General features: G+C 33.4%; 1 protein-coding gene and 1 long non-coding RNA gene across 3 annotated transcripts in view; one reads left to right on the top strand and one right to left on the bottom strand.

Moving 5' to 3' along the window:
• Positions 1-1,785: 1,785 nt before the first annotated feature.
• On the top strand, positions 1,786-12,149 carry LOC126284827 (uncharacterized). The gene is made up of 2 exons (XR_007551558.1): positions 1,786-9,470; positions 9,551-12,149. It is a non-coding gene; the product is annotated as an uncharacterized LOC126284827 (long non-coding RNA).
• LOC126284826 (flotillin-2) overlaps positions 12,115-17,445 on the bottom strand; it is a 357,637-nt gene continuing 352,306 nt past the window's right edge. For both annotated transcript variants that reach the window (XM_049984046.1, XM_049984047.1), the window contains one exon: positions 12,115-14,114. In XM_049984046.1, coding sequence (XP_049840003.1) covers positions 14,085-14,114 — 30 coding nt within the window. In that variant the 3' untranslated portion in view covers positions 12,115-14,084. The remainder of the gene's footprint in view (positions 14,115-17,445) is intronic.

Raw genomic sequence — 17,445 nt, 5'->3', positions numbered from 1 at the left:
TTTTGGTGTATCTGCAAAGATACAAAAATTATCTTCTGGGCAATCAGGCTAAAGCAAATATCGTAGTTATACAGAAAAATCCAGCAGTACAATATACTGTTAAAATAGCTCACATAGCTTCCCCGCAGATTTTGTCTCCTTGTCTAAGAAACATAGCAAGGCTCTGCAATATGATTCTAAGATCTCCAATGATAAAATACATAATCCCTTACTAGCCTTCAGTTTCTACAAATTATCTGATAATCTGTATTTATGGATTGAAGATTCAAGCTAAGTTCAGAATGAGTAGCCATACTGTAAATGTTGGGAAGAAGGGGCAAGTCACTCAGACTGTAGCTTGAGAGGAACATAGCTGTTGTGCTGATGAGGGCAGTCCAAAAAGCACTTGGAATTTTGCGTGCTGAATTTAAGTACTTAAATGCTAACTGTTGTTTTATTTCATTGCTGGTGTCCTAGAACTATCATCAAATGGGGCCAGCATACCTGTCACATGAACAGAACATAGGGAATCAATGAAACAAGATGGTAGAACACTTGCAGGTTTTTACTTTTGAATATATTATGGGAGTGGGAGTGATCAATGTGTTACAAGTATTTACTATTAAAAACAGTCTTGATAACAATTTATTTAGGTGACTGGTTTCGACCACTGCTGTGGTCATCTTCAGACCATTGAGTAGGAACCTCTTTCTGTTGGAGAATCACTACTGAAATACTGTGGTTTCTGCAACCACAGCCTCACAGTTCTCTCGTCTTCATCAGAAGCATAGTGATGTCTCTGGAGATCATCTTTCATTATCAGGAACATTATCGTCCTGAATCAATCTGTCAATATTTGTGAAACTCGATGGTTGCTGTTGAAAGATGTCCAACCCTTGCTTGTCACACAGGTTAGGTGTTTCCACCTCAACATCTTTACACTTACTCACCCAACGATGCACAGTACTCACAACACAATCACCATAAACTGCTTTCATTCTCTGATGAATCTCCTTTGGGGTTGACACCTTCTGCTGTCAAGAATTCAATGAATGCACATTGCTTAAATTGCATTGACTGACCGTCTGCACAGTGTTCCATACTTTACACCGTAACAACACAACCGTTCAATGCTAAGGCTTCTCGCTAACTGGAGCTGTAGAGAAGAGGCTATGGAACAAGCCAATACCTGCCGCATACCAATGCTGCCAACTGTTACAAAGATGGAGGCATTACTTTTCAGTCAACCCTTGTATGTACTCCCTAATTGTTAAAATGGTTAATAATAAAAGTGAAATTTGGGTGAACAATAAACTTCACAACTCCAGTACTAGAATTAAAACTAATTTCCATAGAGACTATGCATTTCAAGCATTGAGTTTTATATCTCACACAAAACTCTATAACCATTACAAATCAAGCAAAGAACTGGAAATCCCCAAATATTAAAAAAAAAAGTAAAATGGTACTTTAATAGCACTCATTCCTATGATTTATCATTATGGAATACAGTGATGTGTCTGACTACACAAATGAATAAAGCAGTATGAAAAATATGGTTGCTGCAATATTCTAGGAAAAACATACAACAGTTCCCTTCATGCTGTGGAAAGTGTTGTCAGTAGTTCAACATACTAAACACTACTAAACATCAGGACAGACTGAACCCACTGTGAATCAAAGATGAGATCATGACTTTTTAGCACAGTCTTTTCAGTTTAATTTTCCGATGCTACACGGGGAAAAAAAATAAACAAGCATTTTTTGTTTGTTTAGTAAACTTTGATGAATTTGTAGGTATTAGAGGGAGTAAATAATTTATTCATTCAATTTAGGGTGTTCTCACACCATAATTTATTACAAAATATGCACTCAGTTTATATTTATCTTACACAAAATAACTGGGAAGCTACATGGCACTACTAATACATATAAAAAAAAACATCTGGTTCCAAATCTGTATAGTAAATTTAAATTTCTTTCTGGAGTAGTTCCAGGAAAATTAATTCATAAAACATTATAGTTCATTGAAATTGAAAAACAATACCATAAATTTTTTATTCTTTATAATGTTAACAAAAATAAAGAGAATATATTTTGTTTTAATTGCAATAAAAAAGTTTCTAACTGCTCAGTATTTAATAAACAACACAAAAAGGGTACAACAAATGTTAAATATGGTGACACATGAAACTCACTCTGAATATCTGTTTAGCACTATATTTGATTTTTTTTCTACATTACAGACACCTTACAGGCATATTTTGGTGTTCATCACAAAACTCACAAAAATGTAAGTTGTTTTATAACAGGATACTTGTTACTCAACTTCCAATGAGTCAATGGGTAATGAGTGTAATAAAGTAAAATAAAAGTAGATCATTGACATCTTAGGCAAGCATCACCAGTCAAAATCAGAAAGAAATGTAAATCAGTGATATATATTAGTTTGTTATTGCTTCCATTAATATTTTTGAAAATAAGCAGATAGTCTATATAGTGAAGGAAGATTAACTTTGTTTTGCACTGCACAATGACATCATTAAAAGTGCTTTGGTGTTTCTTACTTGCTGCTGGCACTTAATCTTCAATTTTAATGCATTAATTGTATTTGAACATATTTACAAAAAGAAATGAGCCTTATTAAAAGATTTGGGATTTGCTTTAGCAGAAATAGCAAAATATTATTTGAGAAATGACAAATGTAGCAATTCGAATAATATGGTTTGTATTTGAAGCATTAGTACACATAAGATCTGGGCCTCTCAAATTCCTATTTTCTCCTATTTATTCATGAATCGCGGCATCTTTTCATGGTACTACACATAGGAATAGCTCCAGAACATTGACTGAGGTGGTGAATATCAAGCAAGCTTTCCACCAATAAAGTTATTATGATAGTTTATGAAGAATTTGTAGAAAGGACAGAGATTAAAACCTTGACATTCTTGGTAATTTTTGTTATATAGACATTGTTCCTATGGTCTAAGGCATTTTTCTAAGCCCTGCATTTCATCTTCTAATACATTCTTGAAAGCCTATGTTGTATGGTAAACCTTCAACAATTTCTCCTACAGTTCATCAACAGGATATTTCTTCAGTTTAAATACTGTTAGTCAATGCATTATTTAAGTACGTTAGTATTCACAGCAATGTGAAACATTGAAGTCTTGTAATGATTACAAACATTTGAGAGAAATATGTTAGACAACAAAATCTGGAAAATTATTCTCAAGTAACAAAAAATAAAATAAAATACAAGTTAAAATAAAAACTAGAGATTTGTAATTTTCATGTTGTTTTACAGCTGAAAACCATAACTTATATCACCCTAGTGTAAAGAAATTGCAATAATGTAACAGTTTTTGCAGTTTTCATATTTTTAAAATTAGATGTAGATGACAGGAGAGTATGAAATATTACTAAGACGTGAAATCCTCTGTCTTTTACTTGACTTTTCTTCTCTCCCCTTATTCTTTGTTTTTGTCTGTATAATCTTATTATCCATCACTAACAAGTGACATATTTCTGTTTTTTAAGACAACTCTTAAATGCAACCTGTTTTCTTGCTTTCACGTAGTATTATTAAAAGGATTTTCCCTTTGTTACAAGGTGTCACAGCTGAGGCTGAGGTTAGTATTTTATACAGGGAAGTAATATGTAATTTATAACAAAACATCAATTTATCAGTTGAACTTAAAATATGTAATTACAGTGTATCTTGCTCATTGGAAGCAAAGTAATTGTACATGTAATTATGTTCACTTTCTTAATAAATACATATGAACAATTTTTGGCAGTGACTTTCCGTAGATAATGAATATCAATTTAAGCAATAACTAAATTAATTTTGTATTCAAACTGGCAGCATTGCTTCCCTCTAGTCTATACATATGTATAAAAATGTTAGAACACACAAATAATTAACAATATGAAACACCATTCACATTAATAGGTAATTGCACATAGATTTTCTATAAAGAGAAACAATGGGTTAGTTGAAATCAGTTTATCAGTGCTTTCACACTTATTAAGACAGAAACCCTCATATGCATATTTCACAATGACATTACAAAATTTAACACACTGTATTATCAGCATTGATAGGCATGATTAAAATATATTTAAAACATTTTTGTTTATTTATTTATTTAATAATAGTGTATATTATACTGTTAAGTTGCTGCTAGATTTTTTTCAGTATGTTTCTAAACTGAACACTTACGTTAACTCAAGAGCACATTAAGTGGACTCTCTGCATGTGCTTATATCTTCAAGACACTTCAGCTACATAAAGAAGTAGTTTAAGACTGAAAATTCTGAAAAATAAATCTTTTAAAGATTATGAAAATATTTTAATTGAACTTTTATTAACACAATAAATGCTTTTTAACATAATCACGTTGTCACAATTCAAATATAGTTTATATTTGAGAAGTATGCAGTACCATAAGTAGTCCTTTTAAGGACATACTGAAATTTACAGAAAAATCTAAACTCTTTCAATTAAGTTCATGAACTTATGACTAAAATTTAGATAAGGTAAACCAGTCTGTGTAAATCTAAGATAAAGTGCATAGAGCAAAGAGAAGAAAACTTTCAGAAGTGCCTGTTAAGACCAGAGCTTAAGTTTTCACTTACCTCCAACTCACATAGGGAATTCTCTGCACATAACATACCTCTTAGCAGACAAGGTAAAGGGAAGTGAAGGATGAAGAGAAGGAAGATAATGTGAAGCAAAAAATAATGAACATTAAAGGAGAGAAATGATAATGGTTGCAGTAACATGTCTATGGTTGTGTTAATGTGTGATATTGTCACAGTAGCCATTGCTTATAAGAGAATGCAACTGTGCCATATGAACTAATGCACCTCTTCACAACGAATTTCTTAATCTCAGGAGAGTATGAAACATTACTAAGATGAGAAATCCTCTGTCTTTTACTTGACTTTTCTTCTCTCCCCTTTTTCTTTGTTGTGTTTGTATAATCTTATTATGCTTCACTAACAAGTAACATATTTCTGTATTATTCATGTCTTCTTTTCCTGTCTGAAGTCCAAGGAAGAGAATCTTTTTTTTTCTTAAAGCTCAAAACTGAGTTATGCATTTTGCACTTGGCTTGAACCTATTGCAGCTTAATAAAAAGCATAACCATCTTCCTCCTCTTTATAACCTGTGTTAGTTCATTTTGCACCTCAAGAGCCAGACAGTATAAATCACATGACATCTACAAGGTAGTTTTAAATTATCTTTTGAAAAGAGAAGGAATTATTTTGATATAAATCTGCAGGCTTCCATGGCATTAAAATTCTGTTGGGCATAATGCTGCATTGTCTTAAAAAAAATTTTAAATGCTGAAAAACCAACATTTCAGCCATGTTTCAGTGCCATTTTTCAGGGTTTAGACTAATTATCTGGGGAGAAGCATGTGTCAGTACATTGCATTTACAATTTAATTACAAGACCATTAACATCATATTTCTTAGATTTTATTGGCAATAAAACATCACTGATCAGTGTTTGGAAAGAGTGGTGTTATATGTAGCAGACTATTGTGGATTACATAAATTTATGGTAATTGGTAGCCTGCTATGAATCAGTGACAGAGTTTTGGGCTGAGCTATGAAGTTCAGCAAGAAGCCCTATAAAGAGAATACAATAAAAGAACAGCTCTCTATGGTATACTTGGCTGCTGTCAAGGGCATCACTGACTGAGTAGGTAAGGTATTTCACAGAGGAGACTTAAAACAAGTTTTCTAGAGTGGCTTCACAAGATCCACAATTTGGCAGTGTCCATGATTTATGCAATAATATTCTTCAATGCTGCAGGTGTATGAGAGATATGTTGTAAGTGTGGTGCTGCCTGCATTGGGGAATCTGGAAGGTCTATTGGCACCCACACAGCACAGTATGAGTGCTACGTTTGGTTGGGGTGGCACAAGACAAGACATTGGCACTAACAGAGCTCCACTGGCATTCTGGACAGGCTATTCATTTTCAAGAATAATGAATGCTTGCATGGTGGCTGTGGATGTGCACTCACAAAAATAAGAGATCAGTATGTAGTAAGAAGACAACAATTATAAAAAACAAAGATTGCTACTCACCATATACCACAGACGCTGAACTGCAGGCAGGCACAACCAAAAGACTGCTAAACACACAAGCTTTTGGCCAGAAGGCCTTCTTGTGAAGTCTGTCTTTCTTCTGACGTAGGTAACACACACAAACACAGTTCACACACACATTACCACTGTCATTTTGTGTGTGTGTGTGTGTGTGTGTGTGTGTGTGTGTGTGTGTGTGTGTGTGTGCGTGTGTGTGTGTGTGTGTGTGTGTGTGTGAGAGAGAGAGAGAGAGAGAGAGAGAGAGAGAGAGAGAGAGAGAAGAGAGAGAGAGAGCTGCATTTGCATGAATGTGTGTGTGTGTATGTTGCCTGTTTCGGAAGACGGCCTTCTAGCCAAATGCTTACAAGTTTAGTAGCCTTTTGTTGTGCCTGTCTGCAATTCAACATCTCTGGTACATGGTGAGTAGCAATCTTTCTTTTCGAATTAAATAATCTTTCCTTTTCAAAATATTGTCATTATCCCATCTTAGATTTTCCATTGCTTGATAAGACTACTATTTCTATTCAAACAAGAGTTATCATGAAATGTTTTGCTGATATATGAAGCTTTTGCTGCATGTTGTAACATAATACTGCTATCATAAGCCATTTAGAAACATGAAATAACCCACTTTTGAGTCACCTTTCAAACTTTTATCTTGATACTGCTTCAGACATCAAAACAACATGCAGAATAATGTTCGCAGAACAAAACAAAAAGTTAAAACTAAATTGTTTGGTTCAGCTCACTAAGACCAGTGGTTCATTGTTAAAAACATTAATATGCTTCTTGGTCACACTTGAGAAAAAATTTATTTCTTAATGTTTTACACCACATTTAGATACTTTCTTCAGAGATAGTTTAACACAGCAGGTGAAGGAGCTGTCAAATGGACCAGTATGTTTAGTGTGGATCAGTGATGAAAATCCTTTAAAACGAGATAAATCTATTTCAAAGATTATAATAGTGCTAACACTCACTACAGAATGAACTTTTTGATATGACAAATGTTGTTTATCAGCTGTGCAGGTATGCACTTATTACTGAATGTTATTAAAGTTCAATTTATGTCTCTAGAGAACAAAATTTTGCTTTCACACTGCTGTCTTGCATTTTATTATAATGATTATTGGTATTAAATTATAATTAGTTCACATGCTGCCTATTGTTCAAGAATAATATTCATCATTGGCTGTTGACTAATTTTTATCACTTACTCATATTGTTCTCCTTGGGCTCTCAGGATACATTTCGATTACAAGCATCACACATCTTTGACATTGTTCCTTTAGAAAGACTCCAAAAGACCTCAAAATCACTCCTATAGAATTTTGCTTGAAATATTAGGAATCAGGAGATTATGAGCCTGATAAATCAAAATAAAACTGTGCTCATTTGAAAGCAGAGCTAGATTGTTAAGAAAGTGAATGTACCCTCTTAGATATTGATTTCTAGCAAATATTCACATTATAAGGAACAAAGCTGCAAAATCAACAAAACCCCCAAAAAAACTGACTTGCATGAAATACTGTTATTTTCTGCTACAAAAGGAAAATAAGTGACTGAATCAGAGCTATCAAGTTATGAAGATACATTGTAGACTAAAAAAAAGGACTTTCTAGTGCTTCTTGAAGAGCAGACATGGAAATGAAGAATTGACAGTTTCTCAAGTTATGAAGGGCATGATTTCACAAATGTTTGGAACATTCAATTGCTATTGTAATTAATATTTCTAAAAATGAATAAGAAAGTATCAAAGGAGAGAGGAAATTTGGAGTTTGGTCATCATTATGTTTAACTCCATGTGTATGATATATGTTGCGAATGTGTGGGACTTTTCTCATGTGCGTATTAATCATGTGAGCATGAAATAAACATGACAGAATTCTCAATGTTGAAACAGAGCTTCTTAATTATTTTATGACTGATACAAGAGAAAGGCTTCTACATTGTACCTGTTTACATGTTTTACTCAACTAGGTTCCATGATGGAATGTTGAATGCAAGCATTTGATAGCTAAACAAGATTATAATATTAAAGCATGGAGGCAAATTCAAGGACATCAAACAGGTGATATGTACTTCTACAAATAATAAATGCCATTTTCTTATTATGATGAATGAAAGTTAAGTTAATCTGTTGTTCTTAACATCAGAATTCAAATAGCTCACAACACAGTGGATAGTTAAAAAGTGTAATCACTATGTTTGTAAATAGTAGCTACTGTTGGTACTCCATTACTGGAAGCATCTGGTACATGGAATGAAAGAAAAATGACATTTCATGCCCTACTGAAGATGCTATGCTCCTAGATAGTTTTGTCAATGAACACAAAGTGATGTGCAGTGCATTTTCAGATATTCACTGTGGCAAAACTTCATTTGTGAAATATTGTTGCAATTTTAGTTTATTTTGTACACTTATTAAGAGTCATAAGGATGATTGTTGTTGCTGATAAAATTATATCAATGAAAACCCAAATATGGGGATCTTAATCATCCAGATAATGGGAAAAGAAGGTTAACAGATAGAGTCAGTAATCTATGCACAATGAAACGTATGTAAAGAGGAAATGGTAGTATTGTTGTGCATATTCTCAACAAGTCGGTGTGCCAAAGGTGAGTGATACAGTGCAAAAAAATGTAAGCTGCGCTTTCCACTAATTCCAAGAACATGTTCATTCAGTATTCAGAACACCACTTGGTGACTTCACTATCCATAATCTCAAGCAGATGTATGTATGTAGAGTAGATCCTCCATGAAATCATTCACAAACAAAGTGAAAATACATCTTTACATCATGTAGAAGGCAAAACAATACCACACATGATGCTAAAGGTCAATTTAGGAGAGTGAAAATACCAATAGGAAAGGGCATGATATGTGACATAAGGTATATCAGATGGGATGTGTGCATATTATTGTCTAAAATTTCATGCATGAGAAGTGCAGAGCAATACATCATCAGATAGATAGCAGATGTAATTGATGTTACTATATACATAAAGAACAAAAATATACTTCAAACAGACTGAAAGGCCAAGCTCAATGGTGAAGCATATGTACTTTCTTAATACATTACCAAACTCCAGTACAGTTATATTACCTCAGACAGCAAAATAATTTTAAATATTGTAAGTTAGGAACTGTACTTGTTCAAATATACACATTACTCACACAAACGCTCAGTTTGAACGGGAAAAACTTTATAATGAGACATTAAAGAGAGTGTATAATTACAGGTCATGGAGCAATAATGATGGAATATTTTAGACTATTTGGCATGATGTTTTTGCAGTCAATGACTTCAGTTTAACACAGTGGGATATGAAATTAACATGAGAAAACTGTGTCTACTTTTACAACACAATTAATATGAAAGGTTTGTTGTTCTTTTTATAATTCATATATATAGTTCATACAATAAACTGTGGTTCTCTTTATCTGTCTCCTTTTGGACAGAAAGAACATCTGCAGTGTTTCCAGAAGTTTCATCTGCAGTGTTGCTAACACAGTTGGTGACGTATATTACTGATAATGAAGATGGTATAAAAGGAACAAGGATGAAGCTACTGATGTAAATTCTAGTGACTCTAACGTAATCATACAGTTATGTTCTTCATATATGGTATTTCTGTTTTTATCTGTTACAGCTATATAAGAAGTAAAATGGTGTTTTGCTATTTCAGTAAATAAAATGTAGGTATGAAAAAAGAAAACACTTAACTGGGCAGCCACATAACAGGAAAAATAATTATTTATTCTTGGGTAATTAATTTTAAGTATCAGTGCAGCCAGTCATCTAATACAAGTGAACATGGCAGTACAAAAAAAAAGTATCTAATTAAATTTAAATTTATTTGCTGCTGGCCACTTTTAGTATCATAATCAACCAGCCTAAAATAATCCATGACAACAATGTAAATACTTTCAAAGAGATGGATAAGCAATGACATATTTATAGTAGCAATTCGGAAAATACTATCACAATACTTTATTGACAACCACACTGCCTATCTGTGTTCATCATTCCACACATTATGAAGGTATTCCTTCCCATTTGTTCTCTGCATATGTGACATCATATATACAGACATGCAGAGTCATTATCAATCATACTTAATAATATTATCACATTGCAGCTTTGTGTTACTCTTTGCTGTGGCCTGCTATGTCATTGATTATCTATATATCTTTTGGTGCATTCACTCACATTTACTGAATTTTTATTCTGTACAAACAGGTCATGTTTCAGATTGCTTTATAATAAAGTCAATGTCAAAACTGGCCAGTAGCAAAAGAATTTGAATGAAATTAACAACTGCCAGTGGAAAATTATAAGCTCTAATTGTTTATAAAGTCTGTAAGAAAACCACCAATTAAAGCAACTGAATAAAATAACACATGCAAATAAGAATACAATTAATTTCTACAGCCCAGTGTTTAGATGCAATACATAATGACAAAACGTCTGCTACTAACAAATAAGTGGAGTGGAAAGAAAATGAAAATTGAAAAAGAAGATGGTTCTTATCTCCTGCCAATGTATTTTCTACTGAATTTTATGGGCAGTGAAATTTTTTACCCTTTTTTTCATTTTAAAGATAATGAAAAATACAAATACTGACAGACGGATATGTCAATATGCTGATTCAAGGATACAGCATCACTAAACTCTTATCATTGGTGGTCACACTTGGTAAGTATGATAAATATTTAAAAGAACATTACACAGATTTAAAGTACTGTAAATGAGAGGTCTAGAGGCTCACTCTAACAGAGATATGTGATGTAAGAGTTAGAAAGTCACACTTTTGTGAGACAATGCAATGAAACTATGACCCAACTAAATCTATTGTGGCCACTACGCATTGGCACACTGCATACAACCATGTTGTGAAGGCCATGGAAATTACTTGGAAACTGAAACGTTTTATGTCCAACTTAGTACTGTGCTAGCAATTCTTTAAGCAGGAAATTACAGTTATGGGTTGCACTATCTTTAAGAGTTACCAATGCTTATTTTATTATCATAAATCATCACTCGAATTACTGCACCATTAATTCCTCTTCTTGATCCTAATGATGACAGCACATTTTTACTAGTTCTTAATGTCTTTAGACATTCCTTTATCTAGAACCACCCTCTGCATATATGCATATATGTGTGTGTGTGTGTGTGTGTGTGTGTGTGTGTGTGTGTTTATGTGTGTGTGTGTGTGTGTGTGTGTGTGTGTGTGTGTGTTTTAATCCCTCACACCCATTATGAGAAAAACACAGTTCTTCATTATGCACATTGTATCTTTATTGTATGTCCCATGCTTTCTGGTACAGATAACAGGAAATGAATAAAACACGAAAATAAAAATACAGGAGCCAAGGGCTGGAAGTGGGAAAAAGTTTGTGAGCTTATACAAAAATAATCAGGTTCAAGCATCCATGAAGATATGCATAGAAAAATTAATGTCAGTGTAATAAAAATTATTGCTTGCAATACTAAACACCAATAATACCTACAATCTTTTGGCTTATAACATCTCTAGATGACCAATGAAATACAAACAAATCTTACATCCTGCAGCCTTACATTATTTCTTGACTTCAGATAACATTCATCTCCAAATACAATTACACATAGTCCAGCTTTTAACATAAAATATACAGTTTCTTCAAGACTAAAGTCGTATCTACTTGAAGGTACAGGAAGGCGTCTGAGTATTATACTGAAATATTTATTACATTTTCTTTGTATTTTAATATCATCAGCAGTATAGAACAACTATTTTTTTTAAAAAAAAGGACCATACACTGTATTTGGCAATTATCTGATTCCATACTGAGAGAAATGTTTATTAAAAAAATTAAGTTAATAACTATACATTGAAAATATGTGTATATAAAAATTTTAGTACTACTTTTTATGTACATTTTTCCTCCTACTAAAAATATACACTAAATGTCTTATTTCCAACATCATAATTGGCAATAATTTTAGTATCTGCATATTCAGTGACTGTTTTTGTCTGAAATATATTTCTCATTTTTTTCTTTTTTTTTTTTTACTTATTGTTGAGTTCCATTATATACATTTTCTTGGTTCATGTCATTGTCTTCAGATATTCAAAATAAAAGCTGTAGGCACCGAAGTTTTGTGACTGTACAATACACACAGGAAAATAAGCATCACTTTAGTAGGCAGTGCTGCAGCTGTTTCATGAGTTTTATAGAATAAGGTACATAAATGCATCCATCACTTCATGCAGTAACAGCAGAAAAGTAGCTGCTGAATAATATGAATCCAGAAAAAGCTATAACTTGTGGCAGTGCTCGTCAACAACAATTTTGTTAGCCTTGGAAGGCATACTACTATTCTTAGCTAAATTCTTTACAAATCTTAACATAATTCAAACAGAGCACTTCTATCAATAAAAACTGTACACACTATGCCCAGGAGATAAACCTTAATTTTCAAGGACTTGACATCATCCTATTTTTCTCTCCATACAGATGATAAAAACAAGACTTTTGTTAAATCTATTAAAATCAAAGTATAAATCAATCATTAGTGTTTTACATTGATAGAGATGAATAAACAGTTCATAAAAAAGAGTGATGAAGTCACCTCAAATGCATCTACTTTTTGTCGGAGTGTTTAACTGCTGAAAAAGCAGTAGCTGTTTTTAAGTGAGCCATGATAAAATTACCAATTATTAAGTCTTTTAAACATTTTTTTTACAATTTTTTGATATAACTTTTAATATTTCATTATGAAATAAGCAGTTTTCCAGAGAGCAATAGTGTCTCATTATTTACTGCTTTTTATACCAGTAAGTACTTTCAATGAACTTGCACATAAAAAACTGCAAGAATTTAGAAAGATTCATAATACCACAAAGTGTCTGTTATGCATGCTACAAAAATTTGATGAGGAAATTTACCAATAACAAAGTTCTTTGAAAAAATTAGAGTTGTAAAAATATATTGCACAATTTTTTTCTAAAAATTTCACAAAAAAGTATTATTATCTAATTTATTACAACAAACTTCCAGACAGTTGGCAAAAATATTTGTTGATGTACCTGATACTACTGTTATCAGTATGGAACAAATGGAGTATTTGTGAACAAGAAAGTAAATATATCAGTTTAAATTATTTAAGGGATAAAGGCACACTATTTCTGCAAAACATCTGCTACTTGTTAAGTCCTTGAAATTGGAATCTTACATACATAACAGCCTGGCAGTAGGGAAAAAACTGTGTGTGTGCTCTGTGTGAATTATGCTCACTAAAAGGGGGTCATAATGTGCCTATAAGCATAGATTAATTATGTGATTAACTTTCTGAAATGTGCTGCAATAGTGACAGCAGCTGAAGTACAATTCAAAAATTTGAGCAGTCCTTTCATGCACAAACATAACAAAGTAAATGAAAACAATGAGCATTCATCCATGAGAATCTATATAACAGTATATCACGTGGGTGCATAATGAAGCTAATTTTGCATGTGGCATTAGAAAATTTGATAATCATGATTAAATGTCAGATTTTACTTGTGTTATTCAGTTTTCAAGAGAGATATGAATAAGAACAGATAATATGGAAATTTCATAAGAATTTTTGCTGGCATTTAGTATTTAGAAACTTGTGCTTCATGATTTGGATAAGCTGTTGAAAGACTGGTCTGTTACTATAGGAAACCATGTAATTATTTTGAAATAAAAATATTTCGCACAATGTCTTTTGTAATTGTAGACATACTTTTGAATAATTTGAATTATGGATGTACATACAGCAAGCAATTAGGATGTATAAATTTTACATTCATCTAGGCGTCAGACAAAATACCTGAGGAAGAAGGCTTATGTTTAGAGTTCTAATAAACTTTCCCATTACTTCTTTTTGATCCCTTGTTTTCAGAAATTTAAAAGAAGTAGAGATTCTATCTTAATGAGAATCACTGTATGGTGTAGTTATGCAGCTGGTTTGCTCCCTGTATTATTTAGCACCTGGGACCTTACTTAGGACCTGAAAAACACAAAATGAAAATTACATGTGTTTATTAGAAGTGAATAATGTCTATGAAATTAAAAAAAGAAAAATTCTAGTGAACACCTCAAAATAGTTTAGGAGCTAACAATTATAAATGGCAACCACATGATATGTAATGCCAGCTTTATAATGTGAATGACAAAACAATTTAAACTCAGATTAAATATCGAATTAGTTAGAATATCCATTTCAGTAAAATCATTTATATTTTTATTAAAAATATATTAAAAACAAAGATTCCAAGACTTACCAAGCGGGAAAGCACCGGTAGACAGGGACAATAAATAAAACACACAAACATACACACAGAATTTCTAGCTTTCGCAACTGACAGTTGCTTCTTCAGGAAAGAGGGAAGGAGAGGGAAAGACGAAAGGATGTGGGTTTTAAGGGAGAGGGTAAGGAGTCATTCCAATCCCGGGAGCAGAAAGACTTACCTTAGGGGGGAAAAGGACAGGTGTACACTCGCACGCACACACATATCCATCTGCACATACACAGACACAAGCAGACATTTGTAAAGGCAAAGAGTTCGGGCAGAGATGTCAGTCGAGGCGGAAGTACAGAGGCAAAGAAGTTGTTGAAAGACAGGTGAGGTATGAGTGGCAGCAACTTGAAATTAGCGGAGGTTGAGGCCTGGCGGATATCGAGAAGAGAGGATATACTGAAGGGCAAGTTCCCATCTCCAGAGTTCGGATAGGTTGGTGTTGGTGGGAAGTATCCAGATAACCCGGACAGTGCCAAGATGTGCTGGCAATGCACCAAGGCATTTTTAGCCACAGGGTGATCCTCATTACCAAGAAACACTGTCTACCTGTGTCCATTCATGTGAATGGACATTATCTTGGCACAGTGTTACACTGTCCGGGTTATCTGGATACTTCCCACCAACACCAACCTATCCGAACTCCGGAGATGGGAACTTGCCCTTCAGTATATCCTCTCTTCTCTATATCCGCCAGGCCTCAACCTCCGTTAATTTCAAGTAGCCGCCACTTATACCTCACCTGTCTTTCAACAACTTCTTTGCCTCTGTATTTCCGCCTCGACTGACATGTCTGCCCGAACTCTTTGACTTTACAAATGTCTGCTTGTGTCTGTGTATGTTGTAACATTACAGGACATATTGGGACATATTGAAGTATTCGATACTGTAGACTTTTAGGGGATGTCGATACAGATATGCAAAATGTAAAGGGAAACTTTGGTGATGTTTAAATATTGTACTGTGTCAATATTAGGACATTTTGCACAGAAAGAACAAAAATAGAATTAATGTAAATATATATTACTGTTGGTAACCTATTTTCATTCAATTTTGTAATTATATTTCATTTTGTAAAAGAAAGACTCACTGTTTGCTGTAGCTCTGATTCATTGTATAAATTATCAGTTTTGAGCTAAATTATTTCGTCTAATATGGACAAGATACTTTTAAAAACTCACCAGCTAAAGAGAAAGTCTGTAAATAAACGTTTAATGCACACTTCTGGAACTTTCTATGGAGAAATTCTATATTATGATCGCAAAAATAGGAAAACTTGTGAAAACTGTTTCATAACCTAATTTCGAAAGACGATTTGTATCAAGAAATATTGCTAAAAAGATTTATTTACGTTTTGAAACACGATTTAAATCATTTTACATATAAATAGTTGTTCTAAATCACTCAAGAAATATCCAGAATCAAATGTCAAGATATTTCTGGAAACATCGGTACAAATCTGGTGAAGGTTATCCAGAAGCTGGTAGAAAAATGTTATAAAATCTATTTGGAAATTATGCTTGTAAGAATTTATATGTACTGATCCTTTTACTTACTTTAATCTGTACTAAAATGCTGTAATGTCTAATTTAGTTTTAAGTCGTGAATTGCTATCGTATTGTAAACAAAACATTGTCAAAGACTCTCATTGTTTGGAAAAATATTAATACACCTAGGAGTTGTGAGTTGCCAGTTCGGATATGCAGTGCGGTTAGCTCTGAGAGTCAGTTGTTGAGTCTGTGAAGTCTGTCAGTGCTGTTTGAAAATAAACGTCTGTAATGAAGAATTACTTGTTGTCATCAATATGAACTCAAGACCTTTTGTACGAAGCAGACACCTCCTAATGCAACATTTTAATTTGGTGTTGAGGAGCTGAAATGTTATAATTTGGTGGAGGAGCTGGGATGTTATAATTTGGTGGAGGAAGCAGAGCATATGACGACCACCCAGTGATTCTTCAAAATAAAATACGTCTGTTTTGGGACCACAAGAAGAGGATATACGACGGACCAGTCATTCTTCAGAAGTAAATACGTCGATTCTGGGGTCACAAGAAGAGGAGTGAATCAACCGACCGAAACCATCCTGGAATTGAAGAAATTTCACAAAACACGGACACCAACGACCACCGACGGACACTAAGATAAGTACCTGCTTCCTAAAATAATGGAAAAAGACGCAGATTTCAGTATTGACAGCGGTGTAGCGAGTACACCTATTAGGGAAAGTGCTTCTGACAGTGTAGGAATGTTGGAAATGTTAAAACAAATGTTTTCAGAGTTAAACTCGAAGTTGGATAACACAAACTTGAAGATGGATGATTCTCGTGCCGAATTACGTCAACAAATTGAACAGACACAACAACAGATGGACAGGTCGATTTTGAAGGCTGTGTGTGATTTAAAATCAGAAATAAATTCAAATACAGAACAGATTGCTCACACTAATCAGGTTCTCGAAGAATGGCGAATTACTTTTGAGTCAAACCAAAAAGAACTTAGTTGTCGTGTGGACACGGTTGAGAGCAAAATTTCTGTCCTTAAAACTGATTTAAGTAACGAAATTTCAAATAACCAGTCAACACTTAAAAAAGTTGTTGATTTTGTAAATGAGGAAAATTCTCAATTGAGAAATGAATTTGACCAGACAAAACGATTTTTTGAAAGCGAAATTGAGTCTTTCAAATCTGATTCTGACAAAAAGGTCACAGAAATTTGTAGTAGAGTAGGTAATGTCGAAAAAACTGTAGACAGAAAATTTGTAGAAATACAAGAAACTATGTTGCAAAAAGGTTTTAGTAATAGTTGTAATGGGGTATGGGGAAATTTTCCCATTAAAACTTATCCCGGTAACAAGAATATACACCCAAAAGACTTCATGCAATTCTGCAAGGAGCAGTTCACGTCCATAATGACAGATAGTGTTAAGATAAAATTTGTAAAGAAATTACTTGATGGTGAGGCGCTTTCGTGGGCCAATCAGAATTGTTCCGCGGAAATGTCCTTTGAAGATTTCGAAAAATGTTTTCTAACCAAATTTTGG

The sequence above is a fragment of the Schistocerca gregaria genome, chromosome 8, assembly GCF_023897955.1.
Source record: "Schistocerca gregaria isolate iqSchGreg1 chromosome 8, iqSchGreg1.2, whole genome shotgun sequence".
Classification (NCBI taxonomy): domain Eukaryota; kingdom Metazoa; phylum Arthropoda; class Insecta; order Orthoptera; family Acrididae; genus Schistocerca; species Schistocerca gregaria.
Note: the sequence above shows the minus strand (reverse complement) of the source record. Positions and strands in the feature narration are given on the sequence as shown.